The sequence below is a fragment of the Entelurus aequoreus genome, linkage group LG11, assembly GCF_033978785.1.
Source record: "Entelurus aequoreus isolate RoL-2023_Sb linkage group LG11, RoL_Eaeq_v1.1, whole genome shotgun sequence".
In the NCBI taxonomy this organism is placed as follows: domain Eukaryota; kingdom Metazoa; phylum Chordata; class Actinopteri; order Syngnathiformes; family Syngnathidae; genus Entelurus; species Entelurus aequoreus.
In genome coordinates, this window is record NC_084741.1 from 23151676 (window position 1) to 23171899 (window position 20224).

The 20224-nt window shown below is 39.3% G+C and overlaps 1 protein-coding gene across 1 annotated transcript in view; it reads right to left on the reverse strand.

Moving 5' to 3' along the window:
- The window catches only part of dgkb (diacylglycerol kinase, beta), a 260736-nt gene that overhangs the window by 21032 nt on the left and 219480 nt on the right, over window positions 1–20224 (reverse strand). The window contains 2 exon segments of the mRNA XM_062062705.1: window positions 9208–9268; window positions 9368–9488. Of these exon segments, the coding sequence (XP_061918689.1) occupies window positions 9208–9268; window positions 9368–9488 (182 nt within the window).

Below are 20224 nucleotides of genomic sequence, written 5' to 3' on the forward strand. Positions count from 1 at the left end.
GAAACTATATGGACTGACCAGACACGATGTACTGTAGAAATTGAAGGGTGATTCCTGGTAATTCTACAGCGCCTTAGGCTGTTATCCGTGTTGGTCAGGAAGGAAAAGCAGGATTTGCTCCGCTGAATGGGTTAATCGCCATTATATGAGTAAGAATGACCTGCGTGTGTGTGTTATGAGACGGCCGATTCCACAAAAGCACGCGTGCATTAGTTGTTTATATTGGTCCGGACCAGGGGGGAGTGTTTAGTGGGATAAAAATGTGTGTTTTTAAATTTATATATATGTATCTGCGTATTTTAATAACTTTTGTGTAGCACCTGGTTTCTTATCTGTTTTAATTCTCCCTCATGCTTTTGTGAGAGTTCCCTCACGCTTTTTTCGCACCCACGCTGATCTGCAAGACCTGGGAAATTGTTGGTTATGTGTGTGCGTGTGAGAAAATAGACAAAGTTATGTACAGAAAACACATGAGTGAATGATCCATCCATATAATTATTTTCTTTCGCTTATCAAGAGGTTGGATCGCGGAGGCAGCAGCCTAAGCAGGGAGGCTCCCCCTCGTGGGCGCTGCGAGCTAATTCCAGTCATTTGAATTTGTTTTTAACTATACTGGTGATTGTGACTGTGCGATATTACAGTTGTTTTACACACTGAGATTTTGAATACGGGAAAAAAGGCTCTTGCTCGCTGGTAAATTCTCTGTGTGTGAGTGACTGTGTGACACATATAAAAAAAAAAAAAGCTGGGAGACATTTTGAGATAAGAGTGTGTGCGTGTGACGAGGCTGTGTGAATGACAGCTGCGTGAGGCATTAGTTCGAAGAGGAGTGACACATAGCATTGAGCTAGGTTAGCATTGTGTTAGCATAGCATTGAGCTAGGTTAGCATTGTGTTAGCATAGCATTGAGCTAGGTTAGCATTGTGTTAGCATAGCATTGGGCTAGGTTAGCAAAAGTTTGCTTACTGAGGCATAGTAAGGCTAGGTTAGCATCTAGCTTGGCATTACCAAGTGTGGTTAAACAGTTATTCTCGGTCTGTAGAGTGTGCTAGTAGTAGGTGCTTGCTAAGTCCAGTAAAATAATAGATATATGGAAAATTACACGGTTAATTATCAATAAATAAATACGGATTGTGGGACATTGAAACATTGTTTAATTCATCATTCATTTATATGTCTAGTATACTTTTTTTTGGTACAGCTTTGCTGCTTATCTGATCCATCCAGTTCCTGTGGGAAGTTGAGACAAACACACACGCACGAACATCATAGATTAGGACACATTGTAACTTTGAATTAATAGTTATACAACAAATAAATTAATAATATTGAATTTAAATTTGATAAAGATAAATTGATCATACATTGACATTTTAATTTTTTTTAGGAATAAACACACAATAAAATAAAAGTTAAATTTATATTCTAATACATCTAAGGGCATCTGTGAAACATAGAGTCTGAAGAAGTACAGATAAGAGCCACTCAGCGCCATTGTCAAAACAAAACGTAGAGAAGCGTTAAACAAATTCTAATCAGAAGGAAGACAGACCAGAATATGAGAACTTAAGTAAACAGACAGCAAGTAAACCAGAAATAATAATGTAAATAAATAACAAAGAAAGCAAATTTCTATGTGACATTGGTGCATGTAGAATTACAAATAGAGAATAAAACTAAATGGAAATAACTGTCTGCAAGATGAGCATGACGTCATGAATTGTGCTCGGGTTAGTAATAGATAGATAGATAGACAGTTATTGATTCCTTCAGGAGAGTTCCCTTTGGAAGAAGAACTAAAAAGTAAACAGTAACTAATAAGGGTATAAATGGAAACAAAATAGATTCTATTAAAAGAGAAACTAGGCATTAACGACCATGATATAAAAAAAAAAAGTATTGCACTGTTATTGTTTTGCATTCCCTGTCATCCTAGCCCCCCAAAGAGGAGTTGTACAGTGTAATGATGTATGAGACAAAGGATTTTTCATAGGCTAAACCAGTAGTTCTCAAATGAGGGTATGGTGTTTCCGCCCAGACAAAAAAGGGAGGTACTTGAAGGTATGCCAAGGGGTACCTGAGATTTTAAATATTTTAAAATGCTGACAATAAAAATAAACACAGTACGGACGTTAAAAGTTAAAAGATTAAAAGATTTAGCTGAAAGATAAGGAGAAACGTGAATAAAAACATTCCTTTGTTTTGGAGAGTATCGGGCACAGCAGGAGGTCAGAGTGCAAGCATGACAGCTTGCTCGCGCCTACTGATAGACAAATAATAGTTTAAATTAACTTATAGATGGTCTTTAGGTGAATTAAAAGGGTACTTAAATACACATGAAGTAGTACGTATAATCTTTGAATTAAGGTTTTTGATTAGCAATTAATGGGATAGTTAAGACTGTAATTTTAAAACGTGATATGCAAATTGAACTAACCGAGAGGATATGAAAACGATGGGTGTACATGTTTTGAGTTCCAAATTCTGGAGGAAAAAACCTCAACAAAACGTAAAACCATACAGACGGACTTGGGTGGTAGCCACGGGTGCCCTAGGTCAAGCGAGGGTGGAAAGGATATGCAGCAGGGGGACTGCCAGCTTCTCTGAACAAGACAAGCTCCAAAGTTGTAGCCAGAACATGCTCACAAAAAATACAGGTGTGACAGCAGGACGAACAGCAGGATACAAACAGACCCCTGCTGGACATAAGTGTCAACGGACAATGTTCAACACAATCTTTGAAGCATTCCTTTGTGGTCAACCTGCACACACCTTGAAATGACCTGCTTACGAACTGTGCCCTGACAATTCAATACTGCACAGAAGGAACTTCCTGATGTTGCCTGACAGCACGACATCAGCTGACAACTACTGGGGATGCCTCCCAGGAATGAGTGGAAGACGGGGACTGCTCCAACTGTCCTAGCGCTGGCTGACGGAGGTGCGTCCGTGTGTCCTGCCACCCAAACCGCCAAAGTGTATGATCACCAATTAGACGACTCATAATAGGAGCCTTTTGACTCTTATATATGGTGGGACTCAAGGTATGGCCGCTCATGTGAACTATCCTTAAAACAATTAGAATGGTATAAGATGGACAACTAATGACCCACATTGTTCCCTCTGTCCTGCCTACGAAACAAAAAATTTTTTAGGTCAAATGATAAAACAGGGCGTAGCTGCCGCTGATTGAACCGATACGCAAATCAATTATTTCGGTTGTCTGTTAAAAACATAGCTATTGGTTGCAATTTGGACATTTCTGCTGTAGGCTACAAAGAGCTAGCAGCTACACAACAGCTGAGCTAAAACAAAATTTAAGCATATCAAATATTTATAGTTGTTTATTACATACACAAAGTCGCAGAGAGACAGAAGTCTGTAGAAAGTATTCAGTAACAAACGTGTCCGCATTAATAAACTTTCTACCACAGGAAATATACTGAACAAATACAGCAGTTACTGTCAGACTCTAATCCGGATTACCGTGTCTATCAGAGACATGGTTAAAACCCACAACACCTTTACGTTCTAATTAATGTCCCGGGGGACAAGATTACAGAAAAGACAGATCGAGTGACAAAGAGGGGAGGAATTATGATTTATGAAAGGGAAAACATTAATACATCCTCAAACAGCATAGTATGACAGAAGTAACGTCATGGAGGACGTTAATCTGGACTGGTTAAATAAGACGCGTAGAAAGAAACTTAAGGATATTATAAATGGCTTCTACATGATACAAATGAAAGCAGCCCTACTAGAATTACAATTGGATGACAAAAATTAAAGAGAACATCTGTAAATACACGAATACAAAACCAGAAAGAAGAGTGTTAAAATAAAAATACCATTGGATTCTAATAAAGACATGAGGACTCAGCTCTCATAAGAGCAATTAAAAAACAGGTCTAAATGCAGATCGTATGATTTAAAAGTTTGGAGGAACAAAAGTTACAATGTTTATGCGGAAGTCTAAGGCTGACTTTCACTTAGAATTAATTAAAGCTGCAAAAAGGAACAATAGAGAGTTATGGAAAACCAGATACAAACTTACGGGAAGAGAGCAAACAAGAAACAACACTATAACATTAAATATCAATGGCGCTACAATCGCAGACAGTCTGGACATAAGTAATAATTTTAATGAACATTTCATCAGTCTGTACAAACCCTGAATAAAAATCCCTCAAAATCAGTGCAAATAATTGTCATTTATTCAGGATGGACTAATTTTAGAATTAACAAATGAAACAAAGTTAAACAAAATCTTCGCTGCATTATCAGACTCACGATCTAGAGATATATATATATGGGTTGGACACTATCTTCCTAAAAACATATAAGGATTGTATTATTGCTCGTATAACAACGATTGATAAATAAATCAATAACGGAAAACACTTTCCCTACCACGTCGAGAAACTGCTACTATAATTAAATCCATAAAGCAGGAAATAAAGAAGACCAGAACATGTACAGACCAATTAGCCTTCTCCACGTTAAAACAAAAGGAATAGAAAATTTGAAATTAAAAAGTGGCTTTGGAGCAATCAAGGCTGCTCAGACGGTCACTAAGAGGGGCATTATGTTGACACATCAATTTAATGAGTATTATATTTATCCATTAGAGCATTTTTGTTGTAAATTGTGAGGTATGGCTGTTAAAATCTTGGTTGTTTTTACGAATGATGACAGATGTGAACAAGAGCATGTATTGTCTTTGTGTGATGATGTAAATAAGGTGTGGTTGTATTGTATGGTAAGTATGTGTCCATGAAGGGGCATTTGGTGACTTTTCTTATAATTGAATACATGCTACAGTATGATTATTTTTGATTAATTATTGATTATTATGAATGTATATATTTATTATGATTAATTAGTGTCATAATTTTATTGCTTGATTTGTGGATCCCCTTAATTTAGGTAGCCAGGGACTACAGATGGAAAGTAGCTATTTAGATATAATCTAGTACAGAACATATCTGTTTCTGAACTTAATGTTTCTGTGCATAGTCCCATCATAGATAGACTAAATTAAATACAACTATTTAGTGAATTATTGAGGCCACAATAATTCACTAGGTGTTGTAAAATATCAAAGTACTATTGCAAAAGCGAACAGTGACCTCAAACATGACCTGTCCTCCGCCTCTGTTCTTGCTGCGCTTGACTATCAGCTGTCTTTTCTTTTTCTTGGATGTTTCTGAAACTACTAATACTACTACTACTACTACTATTACTATTACTGCGACTAACACTGTCCCTGTGAGAGGGACAGAGGGGGGAGGTGAGTTTGGATTGGGTCAAGTTTGAGCGTGTTGAGGTTTTATTTAATCGATATGATCAATCCGGTACAAGGATAAAGGAACGTAATGATTTAGATTGACAATTGCAGTGGTTGGCGGAAGCAAACCCAACCTCAAAGGAGGGTGCCAATTCAGTAATTAAATGTTTTGTGAATGATCTAATATCCCGACATGGTTTCCCCAAAAAGATTAGGTCAAACAACGGCACATATTTTAAGAAAACAGGTTATCATCTTCAGTCACAAGATCAGCACTTCTCAGGACCAGCAGCTTCCTAGGAAGGCGGAAAGACCATGAGACCAAAATGCCACTCCAGATTCCCTTGCACTCGCTAAGAGGGGCACGATCAAAGCCGATCCAGGACCAACACCCGATACCTGACTGGAAGGAACCGAGAGGAGAGACAACACCTTGCCAGCGATGACGAGAACAACTAACGTAGCCAGGAACGATGCGTCCATCGGGACTCCAGCAGCCCTGGAAGGAGGTGTCGGGAGTGCCGAAGCGGCGAGGAGGCGTTGAAGCAAGCCGAGGGCCTGGACCAAAGCCCCAACGCCCCATACTTTGCCCCGCCTTCCCCAAAGCCCCATACTTTTCCCCAATTTCGGCCAGCACGGACATGCCATTAAACAGTCTGCCCAATGGACTGAACCACACCCCAAGAACAGACAGAGACAGACTGTTTGAGTGGATCTCTTTCTTCACCAAGGCAGCCAAAAGCCCAACGAGGTGTCGGCAGGCCACCAGCCTGAGGCACCACCGAGCCATCCATACGAGCACTAATCGAACATGGACTCATACGAAATTCAGTTGTGTGTACAAAATCAATTGGTAACTACATTCATTGCAAATGCCGGGAAAAATAATAATGCAACAGCTTACAGTCATAAGTCTATATTAATTCTAAACCAGATCTTGTTTGATTCATTATTAATGTGAAAATACATCTTGAATAAGCATATATATATTCATCTAATTATGTTCATGATCAAAGTATTTTGGTATTACGTTACTAACTCAAAGGGTAGGCCACTAATTGTGTTCTGTGAGATGGTTTTACTGCAGGCTGGTAACAGCGATCGCTCTGAAGGAGGGTCATAGACGGAATTTTTGCCTCGTATAAAAACATTGAGGTTTTTGCCTCTATCTGCGGTAGAGATTTAATTTAGTGGTCTATATCAGAAATTGTTTTGGTCCAGGGTCTTAAGACCCTGGAAGGCGGGTATGTAGTAGAATTTCTGACCTTTGACCTATAGTTCATGTCTGTCAAAAATGTATGCTCATTTTGATTTCTCTTCCTTTTCTGTGGGACAAAAGTGAACTTTAAGTCATGCCAACCTGTCTAGTGAATGTGTTGACTGTCTAAAAGATTCGAGTTGCTATGGAACAGATAGGGAAAACAAAATAAGACATTGACGCACTAACAAGAGAGATAAGAAAGGGATAAAGCCAAACGAAGAGAGTGTTTTGGGCACCATCTTCTTTTTCATGGTGACGGGCGCGCCCGGGGGGGAAACTTTCTGTGTGCTAGACAACTCAACCCAACCATTGTACCATTTGATTATGAGTAAAATAAAACTCTTGTGTTAAATCTACTTTGGTTCTCATTGACAACCTGGACTTTCCACTACACCACACTTTGTCCTTTTTCTATTGTGGATCACGGATTTGTATTTTAAACCACTTCGGATACTATATCCTCTTGAAAATGAGAGTCGAGAACGCGAAATGGACATTCACAGTGACTTTTATCTCCACGACAATACATCGGCGAAGCACTTTAGCTACGGAGCTAACGTGATAGCATCGGGCTTAACTGCAGATAGAAACAAAAAAAATAAACCCCTGACCCCTGAATTATCGGTATCTGTTTCACAAAGTAAAATGTATGACTTTTTAAAACGACGCTGTATACACGGACGTAGAGAGAAGTACAGAGCGCCAATCAACCTTAAAGGCACTTCCTTTGCGTGCCGGCCGAGGCACATAATATCTACGGCTTTTCACACACACAAGTGAATGCAAAACATACTTGGTCAACAGCCATACAGGTCACACTGAGGGTTGCCGTATAAACAACTTTAACACTGTTACAAATATGCGCCACACTGTGAACCTACACCAAACAAGAATGACAAACACTTTTCGGGAGAACAGCCGCACCGTAACACAACATAAACACAACAGAACAAATACTCAGAACCCCTTGCAGCACTAACTCTTCCGGGACGCTACAATATACACCCCAACCCCGCCCACCTCAACCTCCTCATGCTCTCTCAGGGAGAGCATGTCCCAAATTCCAAGCTGCTGTTTTGAGGCATGTTAAAAAAAATAATGCACTTTGTGACTTCAATAATAAATATGGCAGTGCCATGTTGGCATTTTTTTCCATAACTTGAGTTGATTTGTTTTGGAAATCCTTGTTACATTGTTTAATGCATCCAGCGGGGCATCACAACAAAATTAGGCATAATAATGTGTTAATTCCACGACTGTATATATCGGTATCGGTTGATATCGGAATTGGTAATTAAGAGTTGGACAATATCGGAATATCGGTTATCGGCAAAAAAGCCATTATCGCACATCTCTAATAAAAACGGCATCCAAAACATCCAACATTGTCACATTGCCTCTTTCACAAGTTCCTGTAAATGATATATATTAACTCAAATAACTCAAGTATTACAAGTATCTACGTTTTGACTTGAAAATCAAGATCACAGCATAAATATCTGGTATTGGCGGTATCGATATTTAAGTATCGATCCGCACATCACTATTTGTTTCCCTGCTAGCTTACCGTAGCCGCGCACATTCATGGAGGAGGCTCATCAAGTGTGACACAGGGGCAGAAGTGGGGATTCTTTCAAAATAAAATACCCAGAAGACAAACAAATATAATGGATGTACTTTCGTGCGCATATGTGGTACAAGAATATGTAGTGAAAAAAAAAAATTACTCGAAAGGTGTTAGTGCCTCACCACCCATGAACCTCAGCGCACAATCATATTGATGGTATTTGAATGAAAATGGGAAGAGGTTTAGCCATAGTCAGGAAGTGCTCACCTACTTGACACCCTCAACAATGGGTCGAGTCATACAGTCCTTGGTTTTCTGTCATCTTCATTACTGTCCTATAATATGGTCCGCTACGACTAAGTCTGACCTGAACAAACTGCAACTTGTTGAGAACAGAGCAGCTAGACTGCTACTTAAATGTTCTTTGCGCATCAATATTTCATAGATGCATTCACACCTGTCCTGGTTATCTGTTGAACAGAAGATGCATTGTGGTCTCCTTATGTTCTTTAGAACTATCATGTTAGATCAATCACCAGATTACTTTTACAAACAGTTTTTAAAATCAACTGACACATATTCATGACATTAGGAATGCCAGCAATGGCTATTTGGAACTTCCTGCTCCCAGGACCAATGTCCTCGCACGTACAGTCATGTATAGATGTATATCATTCTGGAATCGGTTGCCATTTAATTTAATCTCTCACAAAGTAAATTGTCATTCAAGACAGCTTTGAAGATACACCTATTGCAGCTGCCCACATGACATACATTTTTAATACTGGGTTTAACTAGCTTTTTTTTTATCGTATGTTGTACTTTTCTTTTGTATAATGTTTGGTAATGTATGTATTCTTTGTATTTTTATTTTGTAGGCTCCTATATGGACCCCAGGAAGACCAGCGGTTGCCTTGGCGTCAGCTAATGGGGATCCATTCAATACACAATAAACGTCAATGCACTCATAACATCGGCCACGGACAGTAAGGTGTTTTACCAACTAAAATGTTTTTCTTGAAGGTTTTATTTTGGCTAAACATACAGGAACAGCTGGATTAAAGAAAGCGAAGAAAGTAAAGACTTACAGTGCATGGAGTCTGCATCCAGGGCTCTCCATCAATCTGCATGGGCAGGGACTTACTGGTCCTGCAAGTGAGAATGAGAAGGAAGTCCGATGTGTTGATTGGAGAGCAGCAGCTAAAGCCCAATCAAAGAAAGACATGCATACAAATGTACAGTACAGACCTGATGGTCACAGAGGAGCACTGTGCAAGGCGTCGTCCAGCGCTCTTCAGGCCCGTGTAGATCTGACCCATCTCCATGGCGCCCTCCAGCCCGACAACCTCCAACAGCTGGTCCGACAGGTCTGAGGAAAACACGAATCCTAATGTCCTATGTTTTGGTTTGTATACTTTTGCTTCTTGAAATGTTGACACTGTGTTCAGGGCTTAGCAATCAAAAGGCAGCCACGCCCTCAAGCATGCAATGGCTGTCAATCTCTTCTCTCTGGATGCTGCTGTTTGAGGACATAATCAACTATGATCGTAATTGGTAAATTTTGATAAATTAATTTAAATTAAATGAACGAATACATTACTTAATTTAATTAATTATTTATTGTTTATTTTATGTATAATTTTTAAAAATTAACTCCATTAATAAAAATCTATTAATCAATGAATTAGTAAATCAATTAACCAGTTGATAAAAACATGATTGTAGACTACTGTTGAGGGAATAATTGGCATGGAACACCTTAGAAATTACTGTGTTTCTTTTTGAAGCAATTTCACACACACATATATTATTATTAATGGAGTCATGAAGTACAGTACCAGCCTGGAGACAGAGAGAGAGTGAAGGAGGTGTGTGTGCTCGACACACACGTTAAGTTATGTTTCCATTTCGATTGCTGTCAAATTAGGCGTCAGTTTCGATTCAAAGGCGGAGCAACCAAAAATAACAAAAGCATGAGAGACTTTTAGAGACTGCTTTACTTTTAGATAGCTTGGTTCACTCTCTCAGAGCGCTGGCATTTCTATTGTTTGACCCTACTCCTGTTTTGTAGAATACATTGTTAAACTTAAAAAAGTGAGTCACCTCTCATTGTGCAATATTATGTGAGAACTCCTCCCTGCAAAAGGGAGGGTCCTAATACCAGAGGTGTGGACTCGAGTCACATGACTTGGACTCGAGTCAGACTCGAGTCATGAATTTGATGACTTTAGACTCGACTTGACAAAATGTAAAGAGACTTGCAACTCGACTTAGACTTTAACATCAATGACTTGTGACTTCACTTGGACTTGAGGCTTTTGACTTGACATGACTTGCTACTTTCCCCAAAACCCAAACCTTAAAAAGTTATTTGGGAGCGCTCCGTATCTTTCATTTTACACGTCTGTGTCTATAAGCGTGTGTGCTGCTTGTCAGCGTGTGTGCTGTCAGTACAACAGCCAATCAAATTAAATCTACGTTGTTTTCATCCCACAGCTCTCATCCAATCCAATTGCAGGACAACCACCGAACATGAGTTGTCAAACAATGCGGCAGTGAGAAACAATTATGCCAAAGTTGGTTTCGTTCGGGTATAAAAACTACGACTTGGTCAACAAAAAACGAATTGCCGTATGCAAATCACGCAGTTCGAATATTACAGACGGAGACGCAACAACTTCCAACTTCGTTCGACATTTGAAGTTGCACAAAGAAGGGTAAGTTTTGAATGTAAGATAACGTTTATTGGCTAAGTAACATGACTTTTATTTGCTGTGTAGTTAAATCAGTGAGGCTGTAAACTCACTGCTAACGTTATAACCATAGACATCTTATAAGGGTACGCAGCATTGAGCGCTACTGCCTACTGGCGCAGACGAGACGCGGAGCCGCCATCTTGGAGTGGTGATCCGCTCCACTCAGTGCAATTCATTTGGCAGGAGCAATGAACTGTCAGCAAATTTAATTCATCTTACCTCACTGAATACCACTGATTTTCATGCGCTTTTTTGTCATACGTGTAGCTATGATAACGGACACATGTTTTGGCGTTTTTATTATTCATAGTTTGCTTAACAGTAATATAATATTCTTATACGCTATAAATGACCAGACGTCCGAGATCAAAACTGGGAATATAATCCCAGAGAAGGGGGAAAAAAACGGTCAGCTATTTTTAAATTGAAGAAACAATATGATTAGATTATATATACATGCGTATATCCTACATAAACAATGTATGAATACATTATATATCTATATATTTTAGGGACCTATAGACTGTAACTCTGTTGCTGCAGCAGCAGAGAGTTTATTCTGTCTTGACACTTTGTATTGATATTTTGTATTACATTCTTCCCTTAAATGATAATGTTTACAGTGATTGTTTTATATCTATTTTTTATGTATGTCGCTTTGGATAAAAGCGTCTGCCAAATACTTAAACATATATAAACACCTGAAAGTCTTTATATCAGCTAAAACCACCAATCTGTTTCACTGGATTCAGAATAAAACCAAATGCTGTCTTACCCAACAATGTTAGTATTTGAATATTGTTACTTGAAGACTTATTCCTGGTTACAATTATACTGTTAAGAAAGTATTGTCTTATACTTTGCCTAAAATGAGAATGCATCATAATCAGTGGCGGCTGGTGAATTTTGTTTTAGGTGGGGCTGAAAGTTTGTAAACCAAACCCCTGTAGGGGGGTCATCCTCCCCCAGAAGATTTCTTTGTGATTCTCACATACAAATATTGAAGATCTTTGCTCCTTCTCAACTTTGTGGTAATGTTATTTTCATAAAATACAACCAATAGTATGTTAATGTTTGTTTTTGCAAATGTGTTTATTCTGTAAAGGAATGAGTTAAATGTTTAAAATTGTTTTAACTATTAAAATGACTGGTTAATAGTGCTATTATGAATTGCAATGTCAGCACCATTTTTTTTCCTGCAATTTCAAATGCACTTGTTTTAATAAATAAATACAGCGTTTTAAAAGCATACACAATCTGTGTAAAAATATTAGTCTGTGGTTAAAAGGACTTGAAAGGACTCGAAACTCAAAATGCAGGACTTGGGACTTGACTTGAGACTTTCTAGTCTTGACTTTGGACTTGACTCGGGACTTGCCTGTCTTGACTCGGGACTTGACTCGAGACTTGAGGGCAAAGACTTGAGACTTACTTGTGACTTGCAAAGCAATGACTTGGTCCCACCTCTGCCTAATACCACATTTTCATATGTGATACCATCTTTACCCTTCATGATGGTTGCTGCGTTTGAGCAGCTTGGGCCAGGCATGTAAACAATGTTGATTGCTGCATTCTGTCTAATTCGACTTTGTGCGATTCAGAATCGATTCTCATTTTTAAAAAATATTTTTTTAATTTTAATTTTTTTTAAATGTTTTATTTTATATATTTTTTTAATTAATCAATCCAACAAAACAATACACAGCAATAGTATAACAATGCAATCCAATTCCAAAACCAAACCCGACCCAGCAACACTCAGAACTGCAATAAACAGAGCAATTGAGAGGAGACACAAACACGACACAGAACAAACCAAAAGTAGTGAAACAAAAATGAATATTATCAACAACAGTATCAATATGAGTAACAATTTCAACATAGCAGTGATTAAAAATCCCTCATTGACATTATCATTAGACATTTATAAAAAATAAAATAAAAAAAACAAAATCTCATAAGCTTGACAACACACTGTGTCCAATATTTTCACAAAGATAAAATAAGTCATATTTTTGGTTCATTTAATAGTTAAAACAAATTTACATTATTGCAATCAGTTGATAAAACATTGTCCTTTACAATTATAAAAGATTTTTACAAAAATCTACTACTCTGCTTGCATGTCAGCAGATTGGGGTAGATCCTGCTGAAATCCTATGTATTGAATGAATAGAGAATAGTTTTGAATCTGGGAAAAATTGGTTTTGAATCGAGAATCGTGTTGAATTGAAAAAAAAATCAATTTTGAATCGAATCGTGACCCCAAGAATCGATATTGAATCGAATCGTGGGACACCCAAAGATTCACAGCCCTATTGCCAACCCTTCCGATTTTCTAGGGAGACTCCCGAATTTCAATGCCCCTCCCGAAAATCTCCCGGGGCAACCATTCTCCCGCTTTCCACCGAGACAACAATATTGGGGGCGTGCCTTAAAGGCACAGCCTTTGCGTGCCGGCCCAGTCACATAATATCTACGGCCTTTCACACCACAAGTGAATCCAAGTCATACTTGCTCAACAGCCATACAGGTCACACTGAGGGTGACAAACACATTTATGAATTGCACCATAACACAACATAAACACAACAGAACAAATACCCAGAACCCCTTGCAGCACTAACTCTTCCGGGACGCTACAATATACACCCCCCGCTACTCCCTACTCCCTTACACTTTTATACTGAAATAAATATACCTACAACTTATTAAATAAAAACATAGAAAAAACTACCAGCAGCGGTAAAGTTTAGATCAGGGGTAGGGAACCTATGGCTCTTGAGCCAGATGTGGCTCTTTTGATGACTGCATCTGGCTCTCAGATAAATCTTAGCTGACATTGCTTAACACGATAAGTAATAAATAATTCCGCTGTTAATCACAATGTTAAAAACAACGTCCATCCATCCATTTTCTACCGCTTATTCCCTTCGGGGTCGCGGGGTCGCTGGAGCCTATCTCAGCTACAATCGGGCGTAAGGCGGGGTACACCCTGAAAACATTCTCATGCATTTTAAACCATCCATCCATTTTCGACTGCACCTGTTCAAGAAGTCGCACAAATGGTAAGAAGTATTTTATTTATTATTGGTTAGCTTCAGAATAACAATGTTATTAAAAAGAATAAGAGACCTATTATACTCTAAAAATGTTGGTCCTACTTAAAAATGCACGCGATTAGTTGTATTCAGTGTTAAAAAATAGGATATGGCTCTCAGGGAAATACATTTTAAAATATTTGGCTTTCATGGCTCTCTCAGCCAAAAATGTTCCCGACCCCTGGTTTAGATCCATGAAGGAAAGAAGAAAGTGAATGAATGTTTAGAATTGAATAAATTTACATATGCATACAAATTTGTCTTCTTTTTTTTATTATTTCTTTTAATTAATTAAGTAACGTTTATGACAACCTTTTTCCAAAACACAATATAGAATGTGAGATATAACAGGGTAATGCGTTTATCATTTGTTTTCAAAACGCTTACAAAAAAGTGGGACCCCAAAAATTTACTGTGGGACCCCATTTTATGACTTGATGGGGTCCATGGGACCCCAATTTGAAAATTCCTAGCGCCAACACTGCTGTCAACAGAGAAAAAATGCTTTATTTAAATAAATATATTATTTATAAAGCAAGTTCAGGGTATCACTGGTAAATTTTCACCTAGCGTGCTGCCCGCCTTGACACGCATATATATGTCCTTTTTTTTGGATTTCAGAATATGGTCAGCCTACTTTTAAGTTACCATGCCATGATTTTACCAGTGCGGCCCACTTGGGAATGGATTTCCCCGAGCTGAAAGGAGTTTGACACCCCTGTTGTACACTATTAACAATCTAAAGGAGTGCGTTGTAACCAAGAAACGCCCAAGGACAAAACAAATCAAAAAGGTTTGTGATCCTGTTGTTTTGGCAAAGCGGATGGAAAGAGGAGGAAAAGGACACAAGATATCTCAATGTAAAGCGCTTTGAGTCGAAAAAGTGCGATATAAAAATACTTCACATCTGTATCTGAGACACGTACCAGCCTGTTAAAGCAGGAATCACAAAGCTGCAATTAATTAGATTGCACCGGCAATGCGCGGCAATCTTGTGATAATATAATTATTAATTTCTCCTCTGTTTTGCAGTGATGTGTATTGATTTTGGCCCGGTTGGAGGCTGAGGATTCACGCAGGGCCCATCTGCTTGAGCGGCCGCTCTGCCTCCGACTCTTCCCTCCTCAAATTACGGCGCTGCTGCCTCCCGGTTGGGAGCGCGTTCACATTAATTGAAACCAAGAGGTTTTTTCAGTTTGTTTTTTGCCTTGTGCGTGCGAAAGCGTCGGCTTGCTGCTGCCTTGTCGCGTTGGTTTCTTGGGCCAACGCAACGTGGCTGCTGTTGCCAGGAGGTGTTGTTGTTGTTATGTCCGCATGTCACCATGGTGATGGACACGCGTCTGCTTCTATCGTAGCTGTGAGTGCACTGCTTTTCAGGGTCGCGCGTGTGTACATACACGCTGAGTTGACCTACTGACCCCGGGTCTTGGAGCTACAACCTCCCCCATGACGCTCTGGTGTCCATTTGTGTTGCCTGAGGCTACAAAGTTACAAAACATCAGTGTGGGAACGACACGTTGCTAATCACAAAGACAACAATCAATGTCTACACAACAACAAGGCAGCAAGCTTCCAGAGAATGTTGTTGTGCTCGGCACATTTCTTTTCGGGATTAATTGAAGATTGATCAAGAATCTTGTTAATCATGTGGAATTAGATTAAGCTTATTTCTGCATCAACAAGGTCACAGTGGGTCCGGGTTAGTTTTTCAGTTATCATCTCTTTCTCTATCGGACTTATCTGCTCACTGATGCTACTTGGTGGTTGGTTGATGCTTCGAACTAGGGTTGTACAGTATATCGGCACTAATAAACTTCCGCAGTAAAAATGTATTAAAAAAAGGTAATATGCTGCATTTTTTTTTCATGCGCCTGATGGCCATACTTGCCAACCCTCCCAAATTTTCTGGGAGACTCCCGAATTTCAGTGCCTCAAGGTTGGCAAGTATGCTGACGGCATGTCGCGAGTCAACAACAACACACACAGACCACTTACAAGCAGTAACAGAGTGGAGACAGAAGAGGGAGAATGGACGTATTTTGGCTTTAAAACTAATGATAAAGGTAAAGCTCTTCAAGCGGTGTTTTAAAACATAGCTAGCTAGCGGTTAACCTCCGTCTGGAGTGTTTTATCTACTTCTAAATTATTAATTCTCGCCTCCATGGCGAAAAATTAACTGGGTTTCTTACGAGTATCATCCCTGCAGTACGAGGAATAACTAAACATGCTTCACTACACACCGTAGGACAGGGGTGTCAAAGTCAAATGGACGGAGGGCCAAATAAAAAATTTAGCTACAAGCCGAGGGCCGGACTGTTCGAATGTTCATTGAAAAATTTTTAAATGACGCATATAGTCTAGTGAACCTAATTGAACCTACTGAAAACCTAACAAATATATTCCAATATGATCAGATAAATAAAGCAATATTTTCTTATGGCTCTGTCAGTAATCTTTAATTTTCAACAGACACAAAAGACAAATTTCCTTTATATAAAAATCCCCATAACATGAACATTAAATGAAAGAAACCGGTATTCAAGGCACCATCAGTAGCCTATATTTTCTATTTTAGCAAAAGTGGGCTAAATTTACTTCAAAGAAAAAAACAATAATAGCAATTTTCTATCATCCACTCAACTGAAATATTTTTAAAATATAATTAAATTGAAATACAATAAAATAAAGTGCAAAAATCTATAAATCAAAAACAACACTTTGTTTAAGGAGAAGTAACATGCAGTGAAAACAAATATTAAACTTTAACTTTTAAACTTGAATTGAGTAAAAACTCTAAATATGTGATTGCACAGTAATGTTCACATTAAACCCCCCTCCTCCCTCCGTGGGAGGGAGGCGAGTTGGGTGCCCGAAACCCCCCGCTGGTTTCGGCCCGCCCCTTGGCGCGCGTGGCACGGCGGGCTCCGCGACCCGACGGCTGGCCCTCGTGGCTTGACGGCGGGCGCGTCCCGACGGGCCGCGCGTAGGGGTCAAACGCAGAAGTCTCAGGGCCTCGTGGTGAGGGGGTGGCCTGCGGGTTTCGGCCCGCTTGACCCCCCCGCTCCGCTTGGCGCGCGCGGCACATGACGGGTTCCGCCACCGACGCTCGGGCTGCAGCCCGACGGTGGTGCGGGCCCGGCGGTGACGCGCGGTTTGGGGAAACAAAGCAGAAGTCTCAGGGCCTCGGGGCCGGGTTTCGGCCCGCCCCCTTGGCGCGCGTGGCACGGCGGGCTCCGCGACTGACGGCCGGGCTGCAGCCCTTCGGCCGGCAGGCGCGTCCCGGGGGGCCGCTCGCCCCCTTTCGGAACCTTGGACCGGCATCCGCTTGGTGCGTGTAAAAGATCTGCGGTCTAAAAAAAAAAATAAAAAAAAAAAAAAATAAAAAAAAAAAAGATCTGCGGTCTGCGGGCCGGTTCTAATAATAAATCAAGATCATCCCAAGGGCCGTAAAAAACCTTCTCGCGGGCCGGATATGGCCCGCGGGCCTTGACTCTGACATATGTGCCGTAGGAGGATACAATAGCTAACCGCTAACAGGAAGCTGGTGCTCCCGAATGTAAACAAATGGATTGATTGATACAAATATCGACTGTAACGATACCAAATACAAGAGCCATATAAATTTGATATACAATGATTACATCAATATTTTTTATTACCACAAAATCTTTTTTTTTTTTTTTTTACTGTCTAAGAAGTCAAGAAATACCACTTGGTATTAGAAGGATACCCAAATTTGTATTATCACCCAAAACCTATGTAAAGTATCAAACAACAGAAGAATAAGTGATTATTACATTTTAACAGAAGTAAGCAGATATTAACAGTAAATGAAGTAGATTAGTAATCAATTTTCTACCATGTGTCCCTCATAATTTTGACAAAATAATAGAATGATAAATGCCACAATATGTTACTGCATACGTCAGCAGACAAATTAGGAGCCTTTGTTTACTTACTTACTACTAAAAAGACAAGTTGTCTTGTATGTTCACTATCTTATTTAATACCAAAATGTTTATTTGATTGCAATAGAAACACTTAATGTTTCATCATCCCCAAGATTTTCTGTTAAAATGTTGCCAATAATTACATTTTTTGTGGTCCCCCTTTATTTTGAAAAGTATCGAAATACATTTTGGTACCAGTACCAAAATATTGGTATCAGAACAACCCTACTTCAGACACACATGATTCTCACAGGAATGAGGCAAATTTACAACCGTACCTACTGTAGCTCCAAAGTATGCTAAACGGTAGAGATGTCCGATAATATCCGCCTGCCGATATTATCGGCCGATAAATGCTTTAAAATGAAATATCGGAAATTATCGGTATCGGTTTCAAAAAGTAAAATGTATGACTTTATAAAACGCCGTGTACGGAGTGGTACACGGACGTAGGGAGAAGTACAGAGCAGTTGCGTCTCCCAGTCATACTTGCCACCCCTCCCGATTTTCCCGGGAGACTCCCGAATTTTAGTGCCCCTCCCGAAAATCTCCCGGGGCAACCATTTTCCAGAATTTCTCCCGATTTCCACCCAGACAACAATATTGGGGGCGTGCCTTAAAGGCACTGCCTTTGCGTGCCGGCCCAATCACATAATATGTACGGCTTTTCACACACACAAGTGAATGCAATGCATACTTGGTCAACAGCCATACAAGTCACACTGAGGGTTGCCGTATAAACAACTTTAACACTGTTACAAATATGCGCCACACTGTGAACCCACACCAAACAAGAATGACAAACACATTTCGGGAGAACATCCGCACCGTAACACAACATAAACACAACAGAACAAATACCCAGAACCCCTTGCAGCACTAACTCTTTCGGGGCGCTACAATATACACCCCCCACTATTCCCCACACACACACCTCAACCCCGCCCACCTCAACCTATTCATGCTCCCAAATTCCAAGCTACTGTTTTGAGGCATGTTAAAAAAAATAATGCACTTTGTGACTTCAACAATAAATATGGCAGTGCCATGTTGGCATTTTTTTCCATAACTTGAGTTGATTTATTTTGGAAAACCTTGTTACATTGTTTAATGCATCCAGCGGGGCATCACAACAAAATTAGGCATAATAATGTGTTAATTCCACGACTGTATATATCGGTATCGGTTGATATTGGAATCGGTAATTAAGAGTTGGACAATATCGGCTATCGGCTACTAAATGGTTTTCTCAATGTAGCAGTGGTTAAATTTGGCCCAAATAATGATATTTACCCTAAATGGGCTGTCAAAGAAATGCAGAATACAGTCGTCCCTCGCCACATCACACTTTGAAGTTTGCAGCTTTACTCTTGTATTAATTTTTTCTGAAAAGCATATTATTTTATGATCAATGTTCCCCCTAAATTGTCATGTGTCTGAGCAAACGCACAAACTCTCTGAGCCTTCAGTGGACCACATGTGAGCTGCCATCATAACTAGTTAAATGTGTTATAATTATAATCAAATGACAGCAGCCATTTCCATTAAATTGTTCATCTAGTGTAGGTAATTTGGCCCACTTAAAATGAAAAAAGAAAAAGAAAAGTTTTTCATGAGCTGTGTACTAATATTATATGTGTGGGTGAGGGTGCTTATTTGGAAATAATTTGTATTCCTTTCAGAGATTACATTTTGTTCCTCTTAAAACATTCACATGTTGCACAATGAGATGTAAGCATGATATACAGTGTACAATCCTCTAACTTTCTGTCCGTAAAATATATCATTACAGTTTGTATGAGCATGTCTGTAATCTAGTAACACAATTTCATGATTAATCAACATAAATAAAAAAGGAAACTGCACTTTGTAAGACAAGAACAAATGTTTTTTTTTTTAATGCATTTTAAGTCGTAAACTATGTCCAGTACAAAGTGGCCATGAGGGGGGAAAGAGGAGCAGACACACACTTTGGGTCCCGCAGATTTTGTCGGTCCAAGGAGAACCCACACAGAGACTTTCACAGTCTTTTTTTTAGTTAGTTAGCAACTTAGCTCAAAACGTCAGGCCCAACTAATTTGCTACCTAAATGGCTCTCCAAGAATGTAGAATAAATCAATGACATATAAAGCAGACAATAGAATGTTATGTATTCACCAATGTCTTTTCGTTATTTGGTTAGTTAGTTAATTAACATACAGCTCAAAACGTTGAGGGCTGATTTTGATTAAACTTACAGGAAATATCACGCCCGACTAGTTTCCTGCCTAAATGGCTCTAATAGATAAATAGTAAATC